The sequence below is a fragment of the Orcinus orca genome, chromosome 3 (assembly GCF_937001465.1).
Source record: "Orcinus orca chromosome 3, mOrcOrc1.1, whole genome shotgun sequence".
Classification (NCBI taxonomy): Eukaryota; Metazoa; Chordata; class Mammalia; order Artiodactyla; family Delphinidae; genus Orcinus; species Orcinus orca.
In genome coordinates this window covers 107,047,590-107,066,034 of record NC_064561.1, presented here as the reverse complement: position 1 = coordinate 107,066,034, position 18,445 = coordinate 107,047,590, and the positions used below count along the sequence as shown (strand labels likewise).

The 18,445-nt window shown below is 37.5% G+C and overlaps 1 protein-coding gene across 2 annotated transcripts in view; it reads left to right on the top strand.

Annotated features, from left to right (window-relative positions):
• The window catches only part of LNPEP (leucyl and cystinyl aminopeptidase), a 138,130-nt gene that overhangs the window by 77,656 nt on the left and 42,029 nt on the right, over positions 1 to 18,445 (top strand). For both annotated transcript variants that reach the window (XM_049707521.1, XM_004263510.4), the window contains exons 12-15: positions 8,288 to 8,471; positions 9,619 to 9,772; positions 14,846 to 15,030; positions 16,527 to 16,688. In XM_049707521.1, coding sequence (XP_049563478.1) covers positions 8,288 to 8,471; positions 9,619 to 9,772; positions 14,846 to 15,030; positions 16,527 to 16,688 — 685 coding nt within the window. The remainder of the gene's footprint in view (positions 1 to 8,287; positions 8,472 to 9,618; positions 9,773 to 14,845; positions 15,031 to 16,526; positions 16,689 to 18,445) is intronic.

The following is an 18,445-nucleotide window of genomic DNA, read 5'->3' as shown; positions in this document are numbered from 1 at the left end:
TTTGTATCCTAGATAAATATTTTGTTATAAGTAGTAGATCAGTTTCTTAAAGTATACTCTGCTGTCTACTCTCTAGGGGTGGGCTGAGGCGACTGCATTTTAATAAGCACCCTAGATGATTCTTATGCATGACAAATGTTGATTCATGAGACAGATTTGTAGTAAATAATTATTACAAAATGTCCTGTAGACACAGTATACATTTTTTGATAATGAGAAGATAGGGCAAGAAATTATGATTGTGGGGGGATAATAAAATGTAAAGATTGTATATGCTGACCCACAAGGAGTCTATAAAAAGAAATTGAAATGTAGTTTCTAACCATCTGTTAAATACCACTGAATGCTACACCACGTATCCTCTTAATTTACATCCTGAAAACATGAGGCTCTTGGGTTCTGCAGGAACCATTAGTGATACTTTAGATTTATGGAAAGGGAAAATTTCTTGTTTGAATTGGATCTGTTGTTCAATCCTATATCTTTGAGAGGGGAGTGTAGCTTAGTAACAGTCTGACTTTGGAACCACATTGCCTGGTTCAGTTGTATGATTTTAGGTGAGTTATGTGACCTCTCTGAGCCTCTTTCCCTGAGCTATAGAATGGAGAGAGTAATTATACTTGCATTATAGTGTTATGTGAGGATTAATTGCGCTCATTTATATGAAGCACCTAGAATAATGCCTGGCACATGTTATGTGCTATATAAGTGTTAGTTATCATTATTAATGTTACTATTGAAAAAAAATAATTTTTAAGCATAACATATGCACATTACATAAAATCCAGAAGGTGGAGAACAAATCTTATTACCCTATTGTAACTACTGTCATGATTATTTCTTTCTAGTCATTTTTTTAAAATAATTTTTTACTTGGTTGATATTGTATACATGTGATTTTTATATCTTACCTTTTTTTTTTTACATCTTTATTGGAGTATAATTGCTTTACAATGGTGTGTTAGTTTCTGCTTTATAACAAAGTGAATCAGTTATACATATACATATGTTCCCATATCTCTTCCCTCTTGTGTCTCCCTCACTCCCATCCTCCCTATCCCACCCCTCCAGGCGGTCACAAAGCACGAAGTTGATCTCCCTGTGCTATGCGACTGCTTCCCACTAGCTATCTACCTTACGTTTGGTAGTGTATATATGTCCATGCCTCTCTCTTGCTTTGTCACAGCTTACCCTTCCCCCTCCCCATATCCTCAAGTCCATTCTTTAGTAGGTCTGTGTCTTTATTCCTGTCTTACCCCTAGGTTCTTCATGACATTTTTTTTTCTTAAATTCCATATATATGTGTTAGCATATGGTATTTGTCTTTCTCTTTCTGACTTACTTCACTCTGTATGACAGACTCTAGGTCTATCCACCTCATTACAAATAGCTCAATTTCGTTTCTTTTTATGGCTGACTAATATTCCGTTGTATATATGTGCCACATCTTCTTTATCCATTCATCCGATGATGAACACTTAGGTTGTTTCCATTTCCTGGCTATTGTAAATAGAGCTGCAATGAACATTTTGGTACATGACTCTTTTTGAATTATGGTTTTCTCAAGGTATATGCCCAGTAGTGGGATTGCTGTGTTGTATGGTAGTTCTATTTTTAGTTTTTTAAGGAACCTCTATACTGTTCTCCATAGTGGCTGTATCAATTTACATTCCCACCAACAGTGCAAGAGGGTTCCCTTTTCTCCACACCATCTCCAGCATTTGTCATTTGTAGATTTTCTGATGATGCCCATTCTAACTAGTGTGAGGTGATACCTCACCGTACTTTTGATTTACATTTCTCTAATAATTAGTGATGTTGAGCAGCTTTTCATGTGCTTCTTGCCCATCTGTCTGTCTTTTTTGGAGAAATATCTGTTTAGATCTTCTGCCCATTTTTTGATTGGGTTGTTTGTTTTTTTAATATTGAGCTGCATGAACTGTTTATATATTTTGGAGATTAATCCTTTGTCTATTGATTCATTTGCAGATATTTTCTCCCGCTTGTCTTTTCACCTTATTTATAGTTTCCTTTACTTTGCAAAAGTTTTTAAGTTTCCTTAGGTCCCATTTGTTTATTTTTGTTTTTATTTCCATTACTCTAAGAGGTGGGTCAAAAAATTTTTGCTGTGATTTATGTCAAAGAGTGTTCTTCCAGGCTTCCCTGGTGGCGCAGTGGTTGAGAGTCCACCTACCCATGCAGGGGACACAGGTTCATGGCCCGGTCCGGGAAGATCCCACATGCCACAGAGCGGCTAGGCCCATGAGCCATGGTCACTGAGCCTGCGCATCTGGAGCCTGTGCTCCGCAATGGGAGAGGCCACAACAGTGAGAGGCCCACGTACTGCAAAAAAAAAAAAAAAAAAATGTTTTCCTCTAAGAATTTTATAGTGTCCGGTCTTACATTTAGGTCTTTAATCCATTTTCAGTTTATTTTTGTGTATAGTGTTAGGAAGTGTTCTAATTTCATTTTTTTACACGTAGCAGTCCAGTTTTCCCAGCACCACTTATTGAAGAGACTGTCTTTTCTCCATTGTATATCCTTGCCTCCTTTGTCATAGATTAGTTGACCATAGGTGCGTGGGTTTACCTCTGAGCTTTCTATCCTGTTCCATTGATCTGTATTTCTCTTTTTATGCCAGTACCATATTGTCTTGATTACTGTAGCTTTGTAGTATAGTCTGAAGTCAGGGAGTCTGATTCCTCCAGCTCCGTTTTTTTCCCTCAAGGTTGCTTTGGCTGTTCGGGGTCTTTTGTGTCTCCATACAAATTTTAAGATTTTTTTGTTCTAGTTCTGTAAAAAATGTCATTGGTAATTTGATAGGGATTGCATTCTATCTATAGATTGCTTTACCCATCTCCCTATTTTTCAAAAGGGACCAATAAGGAAATTTTGCAAACCTCCCAATGGTATATAAGTTTTTGGTGGTATTAGAAATAATTGGACAATAAGAAATCTACTTTTATTAGCCCTCTACTTTTTAGCTTAGTTCATATGCCAGTTTCTTAAACTCTTTCTGAGATTCACACCCCGAAGTCTTGCTCATATTTTCCTGCTATTTGCTGTTTCCTTCTAAGTCCTTACCTGGCACTCTCTGCTTCCACTGCACAAAAGTTGTTTCAGCAACTCAAACATGCTGCACTGCCTCTTGTCTCTAGGCCTTTACATATGCTGTTTTCTCTTCTGGAAGAACACTCCTGCCTCCTAATTCCTTGGTTTTACTCCTATGCACTCTTCAGATCTCAACTCATCCATTGCTTACTCTAAGGAGCCCTCCCTCACCCCAAGACAGGTTAGATGCCCTACTTATGTGTTTTAATGATATTCTCTACTTTTTATATACTATAAGTACTGTTTTGTTTATATTTATCCCACATTAGATGTATCCCCCATTGAGGGTGGAGATCTTGGTTACACCAATCACTTTTGCAACCTTAGCACCCTATAGGTACACAAAGATTTATTGAATAAATAAATTTAGTCTATAATAACGTGACTCAATTTCAAATCTCACTGTAAAAATTTCTAGGAAAAGCATTCCAACCTTGATGAAATGATACCTTCTGTTTCTCTTCATTTGAAAATATTCTTAGTTAAGGGAAATATATGAAATGCACTATAATATGATTGGTTTAATCTAGAGGTAGAACTGAGCCAATATGTGGTGAAAGCAGTGTCTGCTAATTCCTCTTCTCAACTGTGTTATTTACCTTGCTGCTGCAATTTTAATTCCCGGCAGTTCAGGTTTTGAAAGTCCACACTGAAAATGTCTGTCCTCACAAAAAGTGTTTGAGGACAGTTGGGTCTTCTTGGTTCCTGGTGCTCCTGTGAGAACGAATTTTGGGTTAATTGAATTTTAATTTTTTCTTTTCTCAAAAGAAATATAGCACAGACAGTGACTACAGAGGCTTATTTTATGCCCTATGACTTTAGTACAATGTGTTATCTTGGTGGTTTGTTAAATCTATAGTGTATTTTCGTGCATTCTAATGTCAGGGTTGCTGGGTTAGTCCATTAGTTCAATCAAACATAGAAGTTATATGTGGTCAATGCTTTTATCACTTTTCCCCATGTACATGGATTTTGAATGGTTAATAGTTTTTTTTGCATAAGAAGGGCTGAATGGGACCATTTTTCTAAACTACCTATTGAGGAAATTACACTAAAATGTCTCCCTCTCCCTTCTCTTCCTTCCTTTCCCCCCTCCTCTTTCCTCTCTCTCTGTCTTCCACATTTTATTCAAACCTAATCTCTTTCACTATAGGAAATTTTTATATTAACTCTAACTTGGAACATTCATGTTTCTAAAAGGATATCACTGTGCCAGAAATATTTCTCTGAAACTAAAGGACGTGGCACTGAAATGAAAGGCAGTTGAAAACAAGAGGAAGGAGGAAGGGCATGTAGTTAGGATTGGATATTTATCATGTGCCATTCTCTGCTCATGCCTTTTCCCCCTAATAAAATAAAGGGGAAGAAAGGAGTATTGGAGAACGGAATGCTTTTGAACAGAAGGGGATGCATGCAGTTCAGCTGCATTTATCATGCTAGCCCTCTGGAGCAAGCTACACAGGAAATTTTGCAGCTTTATAGTGAAAACATATTTTTTGTTTCTGTGCTTTAATGTTTCTTTATAAAACAGTAGTTGATTTTCATAACTCATTGACAAATGTTTTTTTAAAATCCCTATTAGATTACTTAATCTGGGCTTCTGCCATTTAACATTGGAGTTGCTCACTCTTGTTTTACTACTCAGTGGACTGTGAAAATTGAACTGTTAATCTGTTAATGATTATAATAAATTAAAAACATATGAGGATAGCCTCATCCACATTTGAGCTGCAGGATGTAGTTACCTCCCTTGTGTGCAAAGCTATTATTTTTTGATACCTGTGGTTTTAAGGTCCTCCATTCTGGATCACTCAGAAGACCTGAAAGAGACTAATATGTTGATTCTTTAAATGATAAATTTCCTCTCTATGCTGTCGCTGCACTGCTTTATATTCTGTCATCAAAATGACAGTAATAATTTCAAGCACACTCCCAGCTGTGTTCCTCCAATCTACCATCTGGACTTGGCTAGGTTTACAACATGGCAAGTTGCTTATCAGCGAAGATACTCTGTATTTCAATATTTTCCTGTACCTATCCAATGGGAATATTGCCATACTTATCATTCCTTGCCTCCTTTGTTGGGAAAAGGAGATTTGAAGCTCTTTAGTTCTTCTTCCCAAGGTCCTTTCTTCATAAAAGCTCTGTAGGAAATTGTGTTTGGTGACCCGGAGAGTGTTGATATTTTTGCGTTAGCTAATGATAAAGTTAATTTCATTAGTCATAGGTTTGTTAAAAATATCTCCAACTTGGAGCAGCTACTGTTGCCATCACAAATAAACCTTAGAACTGCATTCTGCTCTAGAAAAGGAATAAACCCTATTAATGTAATTAATCTTTCCCATCTGTTGCTATAGCAGCAATAAAACAAATTAGTATGGAGTTGTTTTTAATGAAAAAGACTGATTATCTGATATGTCATGTTAAGACATGATCAGAATGTAAGTCTTTCCATCTTAAAAATCTTTTACAGTTTCAGTAGAATTAGAGTAACTAAGGCATTAAGAAAATCTGATAAATTTAAATAATTCATGCTTTTGAAGTTGATCAACCCTAAGACTTCAGGTACTAAAGGGTTTAAATGTGTTTCCAAAGCATTTTATGTGTAAAAACCTTTATATATAATTATTGTGATAGTGAATATTTTAAAACAGCCTAAATATTTCCAAATAGGAGATTGGTTAAGCTGTGGTAGGTCTTGAAATAAAATATTCTGAAGATACTTGAATACTGCATATGAAGACAGTGGGAAAATGGCAGGAGGTGAAATCTGATAGGTGAAAACGCAGTATAAAATAAATGTATATAGATCCAGTGTATTAAATATTAATTCAGTTAAAATGTTTATAGGAAAAATCTTGGCAGGAAATATGCCCCGTAATGCTTTTATCGTCTGAGTTTAGATTATTTTTCTTATCTCTACTCTTTCTCCTATAATTTAAAAAATTGTATTCTCTACTTTAAAATGGGGAAGAAAACTTACATCATAAACATCTACAAACTTTATTTAGATTTGTTTGAAACAGCTTACCATGACATAATTGTTTTGTTCATTCGTTAATTCACTGAGTATTTTTTGAGTACTTGCTAGGAATATTGTTCTAGTGCTGAGGGATTAGCAGTGCACAAACTAAAGCTCATGGGGTTTATAGTCTAATAAATATTAAACCTTAAGATGCTTAGAAGCATACCCTTAACTATTGTTTTAAATTCACGTCCTCACTGCCAACTTTGAAGGACATTTCTTGATTGGTAATTTTAAACGTTTTGAGAATTCCTATATATATTTTGTAGTCCAGCTTTTGTAGTAATATTTTTTATAGTCACATATTTTTAGCTTCTTGTTAATTGTACGTTAATTGAAATCATTCCATATACATTTCTAACAATTCTCTCAGCATTTATATTTAATGGTAGGGGCCAAAAAATGCATTATCAATTTTCTATTATTTTAACTCAGTAATTTCTTATTTGTACTTAATGAGACCTTAGTCCTTCCCTAATGTTTATTTTGCTGTCTTTGAATTATGTGACTTTTTTTTTTAACATCTTTATTGGGGTATAATTGCTTTACAATGGTGTGTTTCTGCTTTATAACAAAGTGAATCAGTTATACATATACATATGTTCCCATATCTCTTCCCTCTTGCGTCTCCCTCCCTCCCACCCTCCCTATCCCACCCCTCCAGGCGGTCACAAAGCACCGAGCCGATATCCCTGTGCTATGCGGCTGCTTCCCACTAGCTATCTACCTTACGTTTGGTAGTGTATATATGTCCATGACTCTCTCTCGCCCTGTCACAGCTCACCATTCCCCCTCCCCATATCCTCAAGTCCGTTCTCCAGTAGGTGTGTGTCTTTATTCCTGTCTTACCCCTAGGTTCTTCATGACATTTTTTTTTTCTTAAATTCCATATATATGTGTTAGCATACGGTATTTGTCTTTCTCTTTCTGACTTACTTCACTCTGTATGACAGACTCTAGGTCTATCCACCTCATTACAAATAGCTCAATTTCGTTTCTTTTTATGGCTGAGAAAAGGGAACACTCTTGCACTGCTGGTGGGAATGTGAATTGGTTCAGCCACTATGGAGAACAGTATGGAGGTTCCTTAAAAAACTGCAAATAGAACTACCATATGACCCAGCAATCCCACTACTGGGCATATACCCTGAGAAAACCAAAATTTAAAAAGAGTCATGTACCAAAATGTTCATTGCAGCTCTATTTACAATAGCCCGGAGATGGAAACAACCTAAGTGCCCATCATCAGATGAATGGATAAAGAAGATGTGGCACATATATACAATGGAATTTTGTGTGTGTGTGTGTGGTACGCAGGCCTCTCACTGTTGTGGCCTCTCCTGTTGCGGAGCGCAGGCTCCGGACGCACAGGCTCAGCGGCCATGGCTCACAGGCCCAGCCACTCCCCGGCATGTGGGATCCTCCCGGACCGGGGCACAGACCCGTGTCCCCTGCATCGGCAGGCGGACTCTCAACCACTGCGCCACCAGGGAAGCCCGAATTATGTGACTTTTTAAATGGCTTTGTTTGTCCTTCCTTTGCTAACATAAAGGCTGAGATGGAACACATTTTCTATAGTTCTCTCACTGTCTTCCCCTGTGCCTCACCCTGCACACACTGCCCCTCTCCCTGCCTCTCTCCTCTAGCCACAGTGAACTTGGGAGCCGGTTCAGTGCATGGACTCCGTGTACACTTTCGCTCTGGGCCTTGAACACTCAGAGTCCCTCTTACTTGGCTAACAACACCTATATATCCTGAAGTCTCAACTTTGATGTCATTTCTTTCAAGAAATTTCTCCTAACCTTCCCTAGGAGGTGAAGCATTTCTACTCTGTGCTTCTACAGAATGCCATGTTTTCTTTTTCCATAGACAACATTTATATGAGATTCTATTCACCTGGTTACATTAGATTGTAAGATCTATGAGAGAAGGCACATGTCTACCTTGTTTACCATTAAATAAATAATTGTTAAGTGAATGAGTGGTGATCTTTGTTAACATGAAAATAACTGCCCTGGGAGGCAGATGTTTAGTTTCTTAGTGGAATATTACATAATAATACCATATTAACTTTGAAACAAACAAGGTATCTGTTTAATATTTTTCTTTCCCTATTACCTTCTCTCTCTCTCATTTTTTGGTCTGTATTAGTTGTCATCAATCTCACAGAAGAAGTGAAGTGGATCAAGGTCAATACGGACATGACTGGCTATTATATTGTACATTATGCAGACAACAACTGGGAAGCACTGATCAAACAGTTGAAAATAAATCCTTTTGTCCTGAGTGACAAAGATCGAGCCAGCCTCATCAACAACATCTTTGAACTTGCAGGGTAGAGTATGCTTGTCTTGGGTCTTATTTTGTTTTGTTTTTAAATAAGTATTCTCGAGGAAAAGGACATTATAGAAAAGCAATTCAAAAGAACTAGCATGTATTGCCTGTTAGGTATAATTCATTTTGGAGGATTGGGAAGATATAAGACATATTCCTTGCCTTCAGGGGCTTTATAGTCTATCTAGAAACATCAGCTACAAACATGTTGAACAGTTGTATAATAAGATTTAAAGAATATTTCAAGACTGTAGATACCAACAAGCAGGATACATATTTGCTGAATAAATTGATGTAGAAGTTCCGCGTTTGCTTTATTTCATGAGAGAATTCTTGTCAAGCCGCAGGTGGTTTCAGCATAAAGCTTGGTGCTCCCTCACTAGTTTGAGGGACACCTCTGAGAGCTGGAGCACCACTTAGCTCCCCAGCCATCCCACAAGTCACTGCAATGACTTACCTCTCCAGCCAGTCACTGCAATGGCAGTGACCCCATGTATGAATATCCTCTGAATAGCAAGATTACTGGTTCAGGTTGTTAATGGGTCAGACACACAAGGAATATTCAAATGTGTTCCTTCTGACTGCTCTTGACCGTCCTATTTTGGTTCATATTTTATGAAGTGACCTTACATCATCTCAGCCACCATTGTTGTGATTTCTGTAAAGTGGTTAATTTTTTAAATGTGCTCACCATAAATTCACAGCAGACCTTGCCTTAGCAAGTTTGACAAATTCCCATACAAATAACAAATTAAAAAGTTCTTTCTGATTCAAATCCTCTTTCTGTCACCTGCTCTCACCTGATAAATAAAAGTAATTAATACATAAATAAAATTAGCACTCTTCATCTTTTCTCACCTAAAATATTATAATACTTTTCCTGAATCAGTAGTAATTTACAGGTGACTTATATAACAAAAGCTGAGCTATTGTTTATTTCTCCTGCGATGTGTCTTTAACCTTAAGTCACACACACGAACTAATCAAAGATAATAATATTTAGTCTAATTTTACAGAATACCACCCAAAGCTTAAAATTTAGGTCTTCAGGATCCCCCCACCCGCTATCTAGCCATTTGTCTCTCAGCATACTTACAGTTCAGCTGCCTGTCTTGGCATATTTACTTTTTTGTTCTTTTACCCTTTAGCCTAGGCAAGGTGCCTCTTCAGAGAGCTTTTGATTTGATTGATTATCTTAGAAATGAGACCTATACTGCACCCATCACTGAAGCCCTGTTCCAGACAGAACTCATCTATAACCTTGAAGAACTGGGGCACATGGATCTGGCCTCAAAACTGGTGGTAAATCTGCCTTTTTGCCAAGTTCTCTTTGTTGCTTGCCTTTCCTGGTGTTATGCATGTTCTGTTCAGCACTAATAGACTGAAAAAGCAAACAGTTGAATTCCATTTTCTTCACTTAGTTGTGAAATCTTTACTTTGAATCAAAATGTCATTTCTTACCCTGATGAGTTGATAAAGGGTTAGCATGACATGATCTTGTCTGAATATCAAAATATAGACTTCTGACAAAATGGGGCCACATGAAAAGAAAACGTCTCTATTCAAATCTTGGTTTATTTTTATATAATAAATGCCTGAAATAGGCCCTTTTGCAAAGTAGTGCTCCCCATTCATTTCCTAGTGGTCATTATAAAATGACAGTTATGTTTGTACTGAGAACATTCTGTTTTGGGAGTCCTCACTGATAACTGTCTTATGGATGGTGATGCTGGTGAACATAAGTTTCTCTGCAAAGCACTAAAGGAGCCTTGGTATTGGAGACTGTTTTACCTTTTTTAAAACCAACTGCCTGATCTTAACAGTTGTTATTTTAGACACTTTCAGTATTAAATTGTTGACAGTGTCTTTAAAAGTTTGGGAAGGAGTGATGAATTCTTTGTCTTATCTAATTCTCTGAATCATATTCTGACAGCAAGGTTTGCTTTATAAACTAGTCAGGTTTTCCAAGGACCAGGCAAAAGGTAGCTTTCAGGAAAAAGAAGGAGGTGATGGGCCAGGAATTAGATTAAGTCTTTTAAGATTTCGGTGTCCTCACTGTTAAAAAGAAGGTGTTGGATTGCTTTTTTTTTTTTTAATCCTCTTTTCTGCTGCTCTTTCTGTTACACCGCACAACCCCTGTGATGACTTCTCTCATCACGTGCGAGATTCTCAGTGCGGGGAGGGAGCACAGGACAGGGGGCCTATGGAGTTTGAAAAGCACCTTTCCTACAAGTTTCTGATCTGACCCCAAAGGAGCCACCCCCCCATCCCTACCCGTAAGTGAGATGCTTCAGTTAGGTGATTTCTGAGGCATCTTCTAATTACTAAGATTTTTATCATTCTTCTATTTCATAAGGCTTTCAACTACCAGCCTTAATAAAAACCAGCACCTGCAATGTGACCTGGCCCATAGTGACACTCAATAAATGTTGAATGAATAAGTGAGTGAAACATACCAGAAACAAGTACATTTCGGTGCTTATTATATTCTGCACACCCTGCTTAGTGCTTAATGCAGATTACCTCATTTAATCCTCACACAATGCCAAATAGATATTTCTACCCCCGTTACATAGATGAGAAACTAAATAAATTCCCCAGAGTCACTTACCTAGTAAATGATAAAGCTGAGATTCAAACCCAGATTACTTTCATTCCAGACCCTGCTCTTTGTGTTATATGGCTGTATTTTGTTTTAGCAATGTCTTCTTTCAGAGGATACCCTTTTATTGGAAAAATCAAAGCCGTTTCTTGCTATCTTTTTTTCCCCTTTTTTAAACTGATATTTTAAATCAAACTAGTTTGAAGGCTTGTTAAAGTTCATGATGGCAGAAGCCACTCTTCTGCCTGCCTCTCTCCATTAACTCTGTTGAGGGCCTGGTGTCAGGAAGCACTTGATACTCAGGCTGTCCCTGTGCTGAGAACACAGATGCTGAACTCAGTTCAAGGAGTTAGATCTTTTGAATATTTTCCTACTGTGACACCCAGCTAGCTCTGCATCTTCATCCCAAATGATGATTTCCAGTTTCCTGGGCAGGTATGTGTTTATTCAGAACATAGCAGAATATACATAACCCCAGTCCATGGGATTAGTGGTTAGAGGGCAAGGGCAGGAGGCTTAGTATGTGTTTGTAAGACCCTTACTGCTGGAGGTCTTCGTGCATTGATTGTTAGTTAAAAGTCATGTTAGCTTTAATTCAAGAGGGAGAAACTGTATCTTTAAAATTCTTATTCTAATCTTAGGGCATTCTAGTAGCATTAAAATTCTTAAAATATGAAATCTGACAGACCATAGATGAGATTAGAATGGCAGACCTTTCTGAGACCTTAGATCCAATCTTCAAATAGTATTTGTAATTAAGACTGATGTCTAATTAATTTTTTAAGTCAGTGTCACCAGAGCATTGTGTACATTTATTGGTCACTGTGTTATTTAGGCTGCACAGACCCACATAACATATATTACCCATATATCACATTTTGTGATGTCTGCTGTGGTGTGTGGTGGGTAGAGTCTGGAAGCACATTTGAGTTGTGTCAAATTGTTCACATCTGATGCTAAAATCTGATCTCAGTCATATTCCCGTTTCATCACTTATAACTCTGTCATTCTTTTACATATGAGGGCTTGGTGGGATAATCCTTTTGCAATAAAAGCTGACACTTCACTTTTAAGAAGCTCAGTTGACCCAAGAAAGAACTCCCTGGGAACATCAGTGTAAAATTAAAGCAGTAAATCAAAACGTAATATATAACATAAGTGTCAGCATCTTGCCCTGTGTTTTATTTTTAAAACCATTTTGTGTTATTGTTGTTGCATATTATTGCATGTACATAGCTTATATCACTCATGAATTTTATTCCCTCTCCCTACCATCTTCACTTTATGAAATCAGAGGATTGAATTCTATTGTTTAATGAAGTTAAATTTCAAAAAATTAATGCAGAACCAGGGAAAAACAGGTTTAATTTTATTTCTAAAAAGGAAAGATAATTTGAAGCACTTGCTGTGATTTATTAATATTAAAAATATAACCTGAATCACTTACAAAAAGATTTTATAATCCAAATTTTCTAAAAACAGAATTATTCTTTTTTTAAATACAATCTTTTACTCTTTTATGTTATCATTTGAAATATTTTTTTCAAATGATAAAAATGATCCAGCTTGCAGGACATTAGTTCCCCGACCAGGAATTGAACCAGGGCCGCCGTGGCAGTGAAAACGCCAAGTCCTAACCACTGGACCGCCAGGGAATTCCCCTGAGATATATTTAAAATCAACTGTTTGGGGACTTCCTCTTGACTCTTTGGTACAGGGTATAAGTAGTAAAGTTATACCCCGTAATTCCAATGGAGTAACTGCTCAGGAATTTAGCATCTTCAAGTGTCAGGTTTCCCATACTTCCAGTACTTTGAAGTTCTGTTTTTCCCCACTGGCTTCTTTGTTTTAGTAAACTCTTAAGGATCATTGCCATTTTTCTCCACTGAATTTTTTTTAATGGTATTGTAAGTATGGAACTTTTCTCTCTCTCTGTCTCTCTCTCTCATTCTTCCTTTGTTTCTTTTTGACAGTTATGAGTAGCTTTTACATTTCTTTTCTGCATCATAATGCTATCATGAAGCCATTGAGAAAGTCAGGACAGTGGAAGACAACATGTGCCAGTGCAGTCATGTGTACCCAGCAGGATCTCCTGCATTGCTTTTATGTTCCTTGCACTATCAGTCAGCATGGCAAGTATTTTTCCACTTCACATCTTCCCAATGACTGGCAGGCTTTGTTACTCACACGTTCCACAAGGTGTCTGTTCTCTATTTCATTGCTTTTGAAGCAAACAAACAAAAGGGAGTTTGAGTCCGTCTTCTTGTACAGATTCTTTTTTCCATTCTCATAGTCAGATCCACAAGAGACTTATTCAGAGAAGGTCTGGTGAGAAAATGGCCTCAGCAGTTTAAAACTCTCCAACTAGGATTCCTTTTAACTATTGACAGAGGCACTCTAGAAGAATATTATGCTCTGTGAGGAGCCTGAACTAATTTGGGGGTGTTAAGAGGTGTTGTATGTGGTTATCTGTGGCACTTGACTACTTGAGATGAGACATGGCAGTGATGGTGTTAGAGTACCAGTGGGAGGAGACCCTCCTGTGCCGAGAACCCTGTGGGCTGGGATGCCTCTAAATTGTTTTCGTTTTGAGTCTCCTTATTTGTAGCCATGAAGGTTTTCTAAAAAAATACCTATCAGCATTTTTATATTAGAATTTTTGTTCCTTTTAGTGACATTCATAAATGCATATTTTATATGGTGATTTTTTTAAATCCCCTGTGTCCTCACTCCTCCCCCCTGCACCACAACTTGGAATATGGAAATAGTTCCACATACTATGAACAGCTTCCACACTTTTGTTCTGAGAAGAGATGAAAAAGAAATAAGATATCTGTTGGTTTCTTAATACCACAAGTATATATTTAAGAATGATATCTCATTCAGAAGTAATTATAACAATGGACTTAATAGTAGATGATTCCATTGAATAACTGTTAATTTTCTTAAGTGTGATAAGGTATTATGGTTACATAGGGGAATTGCATGCTGAAGTATTTATAAATGAAATATCATGATATCTATAACTTACTTTCATATAGTTGAGCTAAAACCAGAAAAATATGTGTGTATGTGTTGCTATACACAAATGTAAGAATGTTAAAAAAGAAAACAGTGAATCTAACATATGGGTATTAATTTTACTATTCTTGCGGCTTTCCTGTAGGTTTGAAATTTTTTTAAATAAAAAGTTGGGGAAGGAGAAAAATAACTATAAACAACTATTCTTCCCTGCAGGCCTCATTTTCTTGCTAATTTGATTAGATTAATTTGTTGTAGCATCAAACTAGATGATATTTTAAATATTCCTTTAACACTGGATTCAGAAACATTTAAGCGTCTACCCATCAGTAAAGAAGTATATTTTTCTCTCACTGCTGAATGGATTTATGGATTCTGAAGTCACGAGGTCAGGAAGTTCCAGCTTCCTTCCAGCAGTGGTGATAGGTGATACTTTTTGGCAGGAAAATAACTTCTAGCTGAGTATACACAGAAGAAAGGTTCCCTACTGCACGGAAGTCATTAATTCTCTCTGTCTTATGTCATTAAGTCCACCTTGGCTATAGCAACCTTATTTATGGCCTTAGTTATTGAAGGGTTCTATCCCAGCTGTATGTGGACTTCATATGTCTGTTGATATTTAGTGAGTAATGCCTGTGTCCCCCTTTTTTTCCTCTTTGGTTGAGTGTTGGGAAAAAAGAGACCTAGTTGTCCTGATTTTTCTGGTTGTCCTAATTATGATCGCTCTGTTACAATCCATTCTGTCTCCCTAGACCAAGGTATTTAAATTGCTTCAAAGGCAAATCCAACAGCAGACGTGGACTGATGAGGGCAGCCCATCTGTTCGGGAACTGCGATCAGCCTTGCTAGACTTTGCTTGCACCCACAGCCTGGAGAACTGCAGCACTGCCGCCATGAAGCTGTTTAACGACTGGGTGGCATCCAATGGAACTCAGAGGTGATGTGCGCGTCCACTCAAATGACCTCGCTTTCTCTTCTGTGCCCTACATCGTATACTGAAACCAGGACCTCTGCGTCCTGGGTCATAAATGTTATACAACAGTGCTGATGTAGGTGAACTCTATGTACCTGATTCTCAAGCACGACTGTTTGTGTGTGTGTGTGTGTGTGTGTGTGGTAAAGTACATATAACATAAAGTTTAATATCTTAACAATTTTTAAGTGTACGGTTCAGTAGTGTAAGTATATTCACACTGTTGTGCAATAGATCTCCAGAATTATTTCATCTTGCAAAACTGAAACTCTTTACCCAAACAGCAGTTCCCCATTTTCCCCCAACTCTGGCCCTTGACAGCCACCATTCTACCGTCTGTTTTAGGAGTTTTACTGCTCTAAATACCTCATATAAGTGAAATCATACAGTATGTGTCTTTTTGTGACTGGTTTATTTCACTTAACATAATGTCCTTAAGACTCATCCATGTTATAGCATATGTCAGAATTTCCTTTCTTTTTAAGGCTGAATAATCCATTGTATGTATGTACCACATTTTGTTCATCCATTCATCCATTGATAGACATTTGGGTTGCTTCCACCTTCTGGCTGTTGTGAATAATGCTCTATGAACATAGGTGTACAAATACCTCTTTGTTCAGTTCTTTCATATATTGTATATACCTAGAAGTGGTATTGCTGAATCATATGGTAGTTTCATTTTTAATTTTATAAGAACCCCCATAATGTGTTCCATAGGGACTGCGCTGTTTTACATTCCTACCAACAGTGCACAAGGGTTCCAGTTTCTCCACATCCTCACAGATATTTATTCTCTGGGTTCTTGATGGCAGCTCTCCTAATGGGTGCGAGGCGTCAAACAAATCTCTTTTAGGAGTAAAACACAGCAGGTGGAGTTAGCAGTTAGTAGAAATGTTTTTGATGATGATTGGTTCTCTCCAGCTTCCTTACTGGGCATTATGGGAAAAGATTCAAGCATCAGGTGGGGTATTTGGGTAACCCGTTGAAGCCCTCTTCAGTTCTGAGATCTTAATAAGGCAGCAAACTGTGCTTCGACCCCTCTTCTCACCCCTCCTGCTACATTTGCTGCTGTATTTCGACCATGGGACTTACCACACTGTATTATGATGTATATATTTACTGTTCTGTACTTGGTGATAGCCTGTGAGTTCCTGAGGGCAGAGACTGTGTCTCCTTCTTCTTCCCCTCCACAGTGTCCAGCCAGTTGCTTGCCTGGTTCTTTGTGGGTACCCAGTGAATAATTATTATATTAAATTGAATTGATATTCTTTTAGTCACACCACTAAGAAAGTAGCAGCCACTGAATTAATCATTTTCTTGACAATTAATTGTACAGTAAAGACTGTTATTATTACCTGCTCTGTACCCCAGAACACTACCACTAGTCAATTCCTTGCCTTTGTATTCAGGTGGTTTTTTTTTCTTGTTCTTCTCATATTTGACCACCTCTCTTACAGCCTACCCACTGATGTCATGACGACTGTGTTCAAGGTTGGAGCGAAAACTGAGAGAGGCTGGTCATTCCTCTTAAGCAAATATGCCTCTGTAGGCTCCGAAGCAGAGAAGAATAAAATACTTGAAGCTCTTGCCAGCTCAGAGGATGTACGGAAACTTTACTGGTATGAAACCACCAAAGGAATATGATCTATAGAAACCAAAAGCATAAAAGCACCATGCTCCTCCGATGGGGATCCCCCTTTTCCTCCCTTTGCTCACAGGCCGGACCTGACTTGGACAGTACGGTGAGGAGCCTGCATGTGCAGGGCTTTGTCTCAGGGATCGGACCTGTACCCATAGGAGGCAGTGCTTTGCCCAGAAGAGACTGGAGATGCCAAGAGTCACAGCCCTGCTTTCTCCTTAAAAACGTCTTCATCCCCTTGGCGTGTTGTCTTTAATTCCACAGTTAGTGCTTCGTTCTTTTTGGTCAAGGCATTGTTCTGTCGCAGCTGTCATTTTGAAAATGCAGACACTTCAGAAAAAGGTGCCATGTAAAAGCTGATAGGTTACACCTTCATGCGAGTTTGTCAGGCTTTTCCTTTTTAAGTACTCAGCTGATGAAGACCTGAAAATGGAAGCTTCACATGGGGAAAGAAGGGCAGTGAGTAGGGCCTCCCGACAGGAAGAACAGTCAGTGGCAGGGGAGAGGAGCTCTGAGTAGCCTAGAGAAATAGGAAGTATCTCGAAAGAAAGTCAGTGCCAGGAAGGGGTGGAGGGAGGCACTTGGGTCTCGTTGCTTCTCTTGTATAATTTTGCTCATATAAATCATAATAATGTCCCAGAGATGTCTTCAGCACCTGCCCAGATCCACTTTCCAAAGGATACACTGTAAATGGTCATTTTCTTTAAAGTAGTAGCCAGCCTCTGACCCAAACAAATAGAGAAAAGGTTTTTGTTTTTAAATTAGTAATAATTTTGTTTTAGACTATTAATAACTGATAAATTTCCACAAGAAAGTATGTAAACAGTACCTAAGAAAATGGTGTAAAACGTGAAAGTATCTCTTGTTTGATCCTTTACTTCTGTTTTTATCCTCTCCTCTGTTAACAGTGTCAGTCCTGGTCTGAGTATTTATAGGTTTATACTATACCCAGTGTTTTGTGATGTTCTTTTTAGTGAATGATCAGTCTTTGAGATCTACCATAAAGCCTACTTCATTTTTTTATAGCTGTGTATTATTCCATAACATGGCTCTATCATAGTTTATTAATCCATCACATCTCAATGAGCATTTGGGTTTTTTTCCCTATTAAAAATACTGCTGCATTCTTTTAGGGGTATGTGTTTTCTGACTATAAGCAGATATTATCACATAGTAAATGCTTACATTCAAATGCCCAGCTTTAATATTTATTAGCTGTGTAACTGGGGCAATTACATAACCTCAGCTTCTTAAACTGTAAAATGTGGATAGGTAGTAATGACCTATTTCAAGCACTGTTATTCAATAATTTAGAACATTATCTAGTACACATGAAGTATCAGTAAATTTATTGAGTGTATTCTGAAATGTATCTTCATTTTCATATGACAGCCCAGTTTTTTAAGAGTAATAAGATACCTCCCTATTCAAATCAAATAGTTTTTTAACAGAAAAAAATACTAGTCTTCAGAATTATAATAAATTCTACTAGAATTTATTTCCTAAATGTCCTTATTACATCAAGAGCTATTTATTACTATGTGACAGTACATTAAACTGCTTATCTCATTGGTGAGTTTTTCCTCCATTTAAAAAAAATGACAAGTTTTCACTCTATTAATGAATCTTAGACTAACCCCAAACTTATATCCCTTGCATTGCCACAGAGCTTTAATTAGGAGACCAGTATTAATTTAAATTCAGTCATCACTTCATCATGAATAATTTTGGAAGCTA